Here is a 10,600-nt window from a genome sequence, read left to right on the forward strand (position 1 = left end):
TTTTTTTTTTTTTTTTTTTGGTCTTTATTTTTTAGTTTTCCTTCTCTTTTGGGATTTTTTTTTTTTTGTTTTTGATTTTCCTTCTCTCTTTAAGTTTTGCTCGATATTTTGTTCTTATCCCTACAATTAAAATATTCTTTGTAAGAAAAAAAAAATGTAATTTTTTAAAGTAAAAATGATAAAAAGGGAAACTCATAATATCAAATATCTTGTAATAACGTGGAAAGAGAGAAAAAATTACGATTGGCGGACAAGATTAAGGTTGTTGCCAATATCTTGTAAGCCAATTGGCACGTCTTCCTCCTTGAGTGGAGAATGTTTCGAAATCGAATATCGAATCTTCCTAACTCTTTTATCTATCTTTTTTCTGTTTATTCGGTTTATGTACAACTTCTTACAACTTTGTTTCTTTTTGGTATAAGTGTACTTTTTTCCAACTTATATTCTAAGCTAAATAAGTCAATAAAATTAAGCTATCCTTAAGCTATAGGATTATCACCCAAAAAAATGTTGTTGATAAAAAAAATTAAAATAAATAATAACAAATAGAGTTAGAATTACCATATATGCTATTGTTGGTTAATTAATTATGTACATGATGTGTGGCAATATTAGGGCTTTAAAAAAAAAAAAAAAAAAAAAAAAAAAAAAAGCTAGATCCAGAAGATCTTGACCAAACTTGGCTAGATCTTGCTAGATTTGGTGGGATTTAGCCAAATCCCAGCAATTTTTAGTGAAAAAAATGCAGATTCTGGCGAAAATGCAACAACCGATGACTTTTTGCCAATTCCGACAACATTTTTGCATATTTCGAAGACATTTTTCAGAATCCAGCAACCAACAAACCGACTGATGCTTACCCTCACTCAAAACTGACTCAACCGATTGATGCTCGCGGTCAGTTTCGGGTTCCTTCACCCTCCACTTGATACCGGCAAGTTGAGTCCGAGTTGGGTCCAAACCTGACTTGGCCTGACCTGTGGACAAGCATAATTGACATGATTCATTTTTGCGGGTCCAAAAATCCTACCCTAATCAGTATTTTTCCTTTGATTTTGCGTGGGTTATTAGGACTAGGTCCAATTTTTAAAAGTCCTACTAGCTTGCATACTTAATTAATTTTCAAAGATATGAGTGGTGTTTTTGAACCAACTTTTATTGGAGTAAATAAAAATGACACATTATATACTTTAAGGAGATGGAAACAATACAATGCAAGAAATTGGAAGGGAGAAGGGGGGAACTGGACATATCAAGGGAATAATTAGATATTCAAAGAATTCTGAACACTCAACCAAAAATAATAATAATAATAAGAAGAAGAAGAAGAAGAAGAAGAAGAAGGAGAAGAAAGTAGAGGACAATCAGAATATGCTGATTTATATATATACACACATATTCTTCTCCTTTGTTTCATCTCCTTCCAGCTCCATCCAAGTTAGGCTTTTGTTTCTCGTTGGACATTACCTTGATACAACGGATGTTATATGAATATCAATTTGGAAGTTGGAAACAACCTAAAGTCTAGGATGCTATATTTAGAAGGCGAAGACCAAATCAAATTTTATAAGTACTTTCTTTTGAAAGGAAGTATACGAAAGTCCCTAGGAAAAGATAGTGAAGTGAACATTTTACTACAGCTTCAAGCTTTCAAAGGTTTAGGTTCCACCAAGCGGTATTTGGAGTGATGGAGATTTGTAACTTCTATCTCAATTCTCACATAAGGGGAGTCTCATATTTGGGAAAAATATACCCGGATATATGAGTCCTCTCTCTCATAGTTAGTAAAAGAGAAGACTCATATATCTGTACAGTAACAATCATGGTATACCTCCTCCTCATGTTTGTAGGATCCATCTCAAGTGAAAGAGATGTTATATATAACAGTCACACAAATGATTTCCTCTCAACTATCTTTGCCTATTTTAAATATAATAGTAAAAAAATAACCATAGAAGATTAGAAGGCAATAATACCAAAGTACTCTTTTGCAGGAGAAAGTGGGAAAAAAACTCACTTGTTTTGATTTTCATTGAGAAAGTGATGCAATGACTCATCCAATGATTGAAAAATGCTCCAATACTGAAGTCTGGGTTAGATACAAAAGAGAGCCTCAAACCATCCAAATACATAGTTGAGAAAAAATAATTACAACATGTTGTTAACTCAGCAGCTTGAACCGTTTCTCCCTTAAACCCATGGAAAGGTGCCATGAATAAGTCTAGTAATATAAAATTTCATAATTTTTATCATTTTATTATATTTAATGAGGTGATATATTATGATTCGTGTATAATAAAAATAAGATCAACAATAGACCTGTATGAAAAAGATGTAGCAATCACAACTTAACACTTCAACAAGTTGTGGGAAAAAAAAAATTATATATATATATATATATCGTGTTCTTAACACAACTATGAAATTTACGATTTTGCCCAACACTTAAGTGAGACATGAATATACCCTTTTACTACATAAACTTTACAAAATTTAATGCGTTATCAATCACAAAAAAACAATTCAAACATTTGCTTGTTAGGTTGTTGAAGTAAAACCAATCACATTTATTATCATATTAGTTTGTAAGTATTTTATATTGATATTGGTATTAACATGAACATTTTCCTCACTTATGTTTCGGGAGTCACAATTATTACCACAAAAGACAGTAGTTCAATTATGTGAAAGTGGACAAGTGGCTCTTCTTATATACTCATTTTTCTTTCATTTTTTTTTTTTTTATGTCGACATAGTAAACAAGAAAAATGGAACTTAAAAAGTGCGGAACAGTATTTGCTCAATATCTCTCTTTTATCTCTCTTAAAAAGTGGTGAACATCAACAATTTATTTATAATGGTAATACAAATGCATCGTGCTGCTTGCATAATGCAGGTATTTCTCGATACAGACCATACCATATTCTTATTCTGAATAAACAGTATGTAAAAGCAAATTTTTATGACATACAATACCAAGTGCAGGCAACATCATAGATACATAACAAAAGGAAGCAAGCTGCGTTCTACAAGGTGGGAGGGATCCATATATAACCATGTGTTTGAACATAACCAGCTTTTGCTAGCAGTTCGTCTGCTTCTGCAGGACCTCGGCTGCCTGGTTTGTATGGAAGTGGCTTCATTTTACCATCGTCAATTCTGTGCAGAAGAGGTGTGAAGATCTCCCAGGCCGCCTGTGATTGACAGAATATTACCATTAGAGTGGGAACTATCACTACATGCTACTATATGTTATGCAATGTACAATGTTCATACCTTCAACTCATCTCTGCGAACAAAATGCTGCTGATCACCTCTTATTCTACAAAACAAAATTCCCATTTTCAATAATGAAGAATTCGATGCATTGCTAAAATATTAATCCTCAAATCCCTTGTCCCATATTAATATTCACAAGAATTGTGTATGGAAGGGCAAGGATCATACGTGTCAAGAATTAAACGCTCATAAGCTTCTGGGATTGTAACCCCTTGATAACGTTGCCCATATGACAAGTCTAATTCACTTTGGGCGGTAGACATCTCCAGTCCAGGCTGCTTGACCTGCACAAGACACATTAAGCAATGGGTTTTCAGAGCAAAATAGAACAATTTTAGTGACCCTTATGAGAGGATTTCAGTAAAATTAAAATTTATATTATTTTTCTAAAATTTTTTGTAATTGTAATAGCTGATAATATGAGCAGTGAACAAATATATATATATACACGCACAAAACAATAGCCACAAAAGTATGATATAGTATGATGCTGCTAAAGTTATTGCAATCCAAGTGCTTGTATCATTATTTTCACTGATCAATGCATACATGAAGCTAGTGGGTATATCCAATATGGCATACTTAAAATGATCACAAGTAAACAATTAAGATACACAGAACCGGTGGAGAAAGAGCCATCCCCGATCCAAGATAGGTGAAACATGAACATGTACACTGGCATACAGGGTTCAGAGCTTTACATTGGGACCTATATTCAGATCAGAACCAAATTTTCAGATATGCACTAAAATGTTATTTTGAAAGATAGTCCAGGAAAAATCTGCAACCCATATAATTTTACAGACAAGCAGAAGTGTAATGTTCATTACTTTACATGATGCCCCACAAAGTCTTCAACAACACACACACACATGAAACCATAAAGCAGGTACCAGCTCAAACATTGTGGGAAAAATAATTCTTGTAATGACGTAATTAGAATCACTAACATACCGTAAGCTTCATGTACATGGCTTCTGAGGGTTGAAGGCGTATTACAAACTCATTTCTCCCTTGTCTTTTACCTAAACAATGACATAATGTTCAATCAACAAATAAATCAAAAACTTACAACCAAACATGTGACAGGACAAGCATTATACAAAAGCAGCATTTATGGTCTTAAAAAGTACAGACAATGAATATAGAAATCAAGTAGTTATGAGGCAGCAAGAAGAGTAGTTATTATATGGTATTGTATAATAAGCAAGAAGAGTACTTATCAAAATAATAGTAGTAAAAAACAATCTTATTTCAGAAATAGACAATGAGCGATTCTTCTTGTTCCCCAGTGCAATAATCTTCACAAAAAATGTTCACTTAGCTAATAATCGTGACCATCCACTTTTGATACCAAAACTATAGTACAAGAAATACCTTAGAAAATTGTTACCATACAACCATTCATGCCCCAGTTTGATCATAACTACAAGACATACACTACCGGTAAAAAGGAACCCCCCCTCCCCCCTAAAAAAAATTGTAAACCAACATCCATTGAATACGCTAAACCTATTGAAAGTGATTGTCTACACAAATTAAGCCAGGTCAGAAAGCTCCTTTCTGCATATCAATTAACATACAAAACTATAGAAGACATACAATGGAAGCAAGCAAAATGTTGAAGATTAGTCACTGAGAATTCTTAAGTTGTGGTGCCATACATTTGAATATATCACCAGGAACATCCTTAAATTGAACTCTTATTTCTGCCTTTCTCGAATTCAATGCTTTCCCAGCCTTAAGTACAAACGGAACACCTGAGAAGATATTGAAAACAAAATTGAGCTTTCAATTTCATTAATCAATGCATAACTCTGTGTGTGTGTGTGTGTATTCAAAAGAAAAATAAATAAAATTGTAATATAGATTGTACCTTCCCATCTTTCATTATGTATTCTCAGAACTATAGTTGCAAAAGTTGGAGTGTTTGACTGATCAGGAACTGTTGGATCATCCCTATAGCCTTCATATTGCCCAAGAACAACCTCTTCATCTTTAATTGGAAGAACTGATTGAAGAACCTGAGATTCAGGTAATAAAGAGCAATCAATGTAAGGAAGCATGTCTGGAACTTAAAGCACGTAATAAGAAGAAAAGATTTTATAGAGAAAAGAGCTTTACGCAAATGGTAAAACATGAATATTTCTTCTTTTTTTTAAACGTCTTTGGAAAGCCCTTATGCTCCTCAAAATCAATAAAAATAAAAATAAAAATATATATATGCTCCTTTTATTCATTTAGAAAGTAGATTTTCATCAATAAATCTCGCTTTCATGATGACATTTGGTTTCTTGCTATATCAGAGAGGTTTTAGAGCATAAATATCAGTAGATAATGGCTAAAATGACTTCCCTGCAACAAGTAGTGAAGATGCCTACCTTCACTTTCTCATCCCGGATGTACTCAGGTTTGAGAGAAACAGGCTTTTCCATAGCAACCAGGCAAAAAACCTGCAGTTGGTAGATAATTAATGAATAATATAAATACGTCAAAACTAAAACACCTTTCTTTTCATGTGATATGTTGGGAGTTTGTATGGTAATGGGTTGCAAGGAAAGGTTGGGTAATAAAAATCTGAGAAAAGAAGGTTACAGTTGGGAGTTTCTTTTTTTTTTTTGGATAGATAACAGTTGGAGATGTTGACACTACAGACACAAGGTCCACCAAGTTCCTATAAGTATCCTATCCCAAGCAAATGTCAAACATGAATAACCAAAAAGAACTCAAACACTACAATTCAAGACACAAGATGGCACTGTTGCTTCCTAAATGCTCAAGCAGAAATAATTAATCCAGAATAAAGACAATCAATCATGCAAAGATGACAGCATTAAGCATATGAATCTACTTCATCTTAATACCAAGGCGTCACCTGCAAGAGATGATTTTGAATGATATCGCGAATAATTCTGCGCAGGAAAAAAAATTAATTAGTTAGTTTTCTTTGCTAATCAAGATTCATTATGATATAAAACCAGGTAAGCAAACACAACAGATTCTCAAAAATGTTAAGCCATTTAGAACTGAAATTTTTAAAGTTTCTTTTCCATATCAGCAGAATATAGAAATTGAATTAATAATGAAAAATATACCAAATTTATAGAATAAAACATTGCAAGTTTTAAAATACAAGAAAATTGAATAGTAAAAAGAAAATTTTAAAGAAGGCAAAGGAATGAATGTTTGTTTGAGTCCTGCTCAACAAACAACTGAGACACAAGCATGTACTGAGCATACCCATATTCATCAAAATATCCACCACGACCATCAGTCCCAAAATCCTCCCTAAACACAATCTGCCAGAGAAAAATAATAGCAAAATATAAATTAAAATTTGTGGCTTATTAATGCTTCATAATATTACAGCTACAGTAGGTGAAAATGAAATTCACAATATTAAAAATTGACAAGACTATACATGTAATTAAGGGGACCACAAGATTATCACTTGAACTAATAGTTTGCCCTTACTTTTATCACCATTTATGTACTTTCACAGCCTCACCACAGGTGAGCAACTTTCAAGTTTCAAAAATTATCAGTGAAAAAAGGATTCTCACCTGTACATTGTCAATGTTGTCACGATTCCAAAGGGGCAAGAAGAAGCGATTTGCAAAACGAAGAACCAACTGCATATGTAATATAAGAATAGAATCAAGCAGAGTCCATTAAACTAAATGAATAATAACTAAGATCTAGTTATACAGATATTTGGCCAAAATAAGTATATATTTTATACATATATTACCAGATTCTGCACCAATTCCTTTCCCAGATAGTGATCAATACGGTAAATTTGTGGTTCTTCAAACAACTCTCCAATCTGGGTGCTGAGTTGCTCTGCAGATTCCAAATCTTTGCCAAAAGGTTTCTCAACAACAATCCGTGTCCATCCACCAAGATCAGCTGGAAATTATTAGATGAAATCATTCAAAAATTTCTGCATCAGATATTCTAAGTATGCATCTTATTCAGGAACCGCAATGCCATCATGCAAGATTCAACTATCTAAAATTGCCAAATTGTCAATATACCAATTTATGCAAACACAGGATGCAGACAATCGACAAAATAACAACATAGACGGAATTGTGACATTATATGGGAAATCTGAAGGCCTACTTTCTATTTTCTAAAATCCAACTATGTAAACAAATATATATATATATATATATATCTTTCAGAATTTCCCCTTACCATCAGAGCAATGCTAGAAAGAACTCAATGTTACTAGCAATAACATCTTTGTAAATCCAATGACAGAATTCAAGTTTCTAAAGTCACACTTAATGGCAGAATCAATTTCTATGTGCACAGTGAGATATGAAGGATGAATGAAAAGAACAGGCACCTTGTATACACTACATTAATTTTTAATCTCCCCTTCCCCCTCTAGTTGGGGCCAAAAACTCACTTATAAATTTTTTTACTTTACATAAAGAAGCATAAAAGAAGCCTAAAGTGGAACTTCTAAAGCATTGCCAGACTAAAACATAGTGCCCTGTCTTCTTCAACCAATGGCTCCTCAGATGCATCCATATTTTTCCTATTTTTAATCTTTAAGCTCCTATTAAGAAGCATGTCAAAGAAAATTTAGGAATGTATATATGAAGACAACTTCATTGTCTATTTCTGAACAACAACCTTCATGAAATATTTGTGAACAACAATATGAATGAAAAATGCACCTTCTAAAAATAAATGACCAAACAATAGTAGCCAGTGTTTATTAATACTTCCAGCCATAAACCAAAGATGGGTTAGAAAAACTAACATTTATTCATGCTGAAATTCCTTATCATCTTGCAGACAGATGGATAAACTGATGGAGGAAGTGCAAGATAAAAGAGTCTCCGAGATGTTCCCTCCACACTATTTTTTGATAATTCATGCTCTGAAATTTCCTTATCCAACAGCCGGAAGCCCTCCTCAGAATCATAAGAACCACTTACATATTTGATCTACAAAAATAAATTAAAGCAATTACATGTTACTTGGGTGCACCACAGAAATGATTCCAAAATGATGCATAAAAAGGGGGTTTTTTATTTTATAAGTAAGTTTTGGCTCCAAGGGGTAGAAGAAGGAGAGATTCGAACTAGCAGCCTCCACTTCATAGCCAATTGTTCACCCCTTGAGGTTGATGCAGGATAAGTTTTGTACTAACCAGTTCTAGAAACTTGGATAATTTCTCCACGTGCTCTGGTGAAGCAGTTTTGTCATTAATAAGATATCTGCAGTTATTAATCATATCTCAATCAATCCTCATCATTTGCTATTCTTATAAACAATTAAAATAAAATTTTGAAGAAACAATTTGTATTAGAAAAAACGGCACAATATTTTTGGAAATAAATAAAGAAAAAGAAGAACAGATATAAGATAACAATCAAAGAAACATGAAAGTAAACAAAACAAGGAAAAATTAGCAGGTGCATTTCTGTTCTTCCTTCTAAGTACTGAGCAAGAAAATAAGCTTTATTATATTTATTAATTTATTGAAATTATTGCAAGCAGGGAACAAATTATGGATTATGACATCAAACATTGTTGCTCTACTCGTTATATTCATTTTGATTAGGATATAATATTTAGAAACAGACAACAGAAACATAACTCACCCCCGTATGCGGTTTCTTAACTCATCATCTGAAATCTTAGTCCTTGCGTAGCCAAAAATGTGAACCTCATCAGGTTGTAGAAATCCCTGCGGACAAGCCAGTCCATTTCAAAGTGAGTGTTACAGTTCAAAGCTCATAAGAAAAACCATGAACTCTAGTTCCCAAAAAGTCTTTACAAACAGAATTCTCAGTTGTCTATCAGAGTTGCAAGAGAATTCCATCAAATGAGAACACTAGAAAATCGTTCCGTTTATACATTTTCATGACCAACTCTATTGAAATTCCAATAGAATAAGTAAAACATTAAATTTTCAATCTTTGAGTCTAAAACTGATTAACAACCTCCAATAACTACAATTCTAGAAAACTATATACAAAATGCTACGAAGGGGTCCAGCCAAACCTGTCGAAAAAGGTTGAAGAGTGCCGGAAAAGTCTTCTTCTTGGCAAGATCGCCAGAAGCACCAAGCACAACAATTGAGAGGCACCCAGTTTCTAGGACATTCTCATTGTCTTTCCGGAACGAATCGCTTTTTAAACCAGCTCTTTTCTCAACGTGCCAACATGGTGATTCCATCTTTTTAAGCTGAACAGAAAATTCTCACAATTGCTTGTAATCTGCAACAACAAAAATAAATAAATACAAGCATGAACTATAAAACAGAGCTACTGAAATTGACTGGTATTGGTGTATGCATATATAATGATTTCATTTCTTTGCCAAATGCATTCAATGGCCCATTTTTAATTCACACCCAACTACTTTTTAACCACTCAGATCCATCAGACTCAAAATTCAGGAAATATATATATATATATATAAAACTGAATGTCAAACTCAAACCCCCACTAGTTTTCTGTTTGGTTTCTCAGAAAATATAGAATCAGAACACCCCAAAAAAAATGTGATTTACCTACCTGACCGTTGGAACAAACAAACATACTGCTTTTAACAGTGGAGAATTCAAAATTTTTTATTCCTCCTCGGATTTCTCGACAGCCAAAAGACCAAAAAAAATTAAAAACTAAAAATCCCACAAAAAACCTAAAGAATTTCACTCAAGAAACGGATCCCAAACTCCAAAAAACGCATAAACTGATAGATCCAAGCTGGGAATTCGAAATCAATGAAAATGGAATTCAAAAGCAGTACAACAGAACGACAAGAAAATCAAGAACCACGAACCGGGTCGTGAAAATGATATCAAGACAGGTACCAGAATCAGATGCCACAGCCAAAAAAAAAAAAAAAAAAGGAAAGAAAGAGTTTTGATGGATTTGCCAAGAATTTGCAAAATTTATAATAAGAAATGACAGCTCCAGAAAAAAGAGAGAAAGTGGGCGGGGTTATCTGTGTGTACACGTACGTGTTAATAATTGTATTGAATAAAAGTGGTACCGTTTTATTATTTGATGCAGAGCTTTGGAAAATATTGAGGCAGAAATGGTGGGCTTTTTAGCTAACAGTTTTGTGTTGTTCAACTTCAACTTCTCCACATTCGTGTAAATAATTGTATTGAATAAAAGTAGTACCTTTTTTATTATTTGATGCAGAGCTTTGGAAAATATTGAGGCAGAAATGGTGAGCTTTTTAGCTAACAGTTTTGTGTTGTTCAACTTCAACTTCTCCACCAACTCTCTCCCTCTCTCTCTCTCCTCTCTCTCTCTCGGGTCGTACTTGGTTTGTGCTTTGGTAC

General features: G+C 33.4%; 1 protein-coding gene across 4 annotated transcripts; it reads right to left on the reverse strand.

Moving 5' to 3' along the window:
- Positions 1 to 2,831: 2,831 nt before the first annotated feature.
- LOC111992500 (glucose-6-phosphate 1-dehydrogenase, cytoplasmic isoform) lies at positions 2,832 to 10,600 on the reverse strand. 4 transcript variants are annotated; one of them, XM_024024361.2, is made up of 16 exons: positions 10,437 to 10,600; positions 9,307 to 9,521; positions 8,904 to 8,989; positions 8,450 to 8,516; positions 8,057 to 8,243; positions 7,031 to 7,188; positions 6,843 to 6,911; positions 6,520 to 6,578; positions 6,155 to 6,191; positions 5,661 to 5,732; positions 5,156 to 5,303; positions 4,944 to 5,039; positions 4,234 to 4,304; positions 3,448 to 3,563; positions 3,277 to 3,322; positions 2,832 to 3,194 (listed from the first exon to the last, which is right to left on the reverse strand). In XM_024024361.2, exons 2-16 carry the CDS (start codon positions 9,478 to 9,480, stop codon positions 3,027 to 3,029), a joined length of 1,554 nt encoding a protein of 517 aa, XP_023880129.1. In that variant the 5' UTR covers positions 9,481 to 9,521; positions 10,437 to 10,600; the 3' UTR covers positions 2,832 to 3,026. The 4 variants fall into 4 exon arrangements, with proteins under 4 accessions (XP_023880129.1, XP_023880128.1, XP_023880131.1 ...); XM_024024360.2 differs by lacking the exon at positions 10,437 to 10,600 and adding an exon at positions 10,303 to 10,430; XM_024024363.2 differs by lacking the exon at positions 10,437 to 10,600 and adding an exon at positions 10,090 to 10,243.

The sequence above is a fragment of the Quercus suber genome, unplaced genomic scaffold (genome assembly GCF_002906115.3).
Source record: "Quercus suber isolate HL8 unplaced genomic scaffold, Cork oak 2.0 scaffold_59, whole genome shotgun sequence".
NCBI lineage: Eukaryota > Viridiplantae > Streptophyta > Magnoliopsida > Fagales > Fagaceae > Quercus > Quercus suber.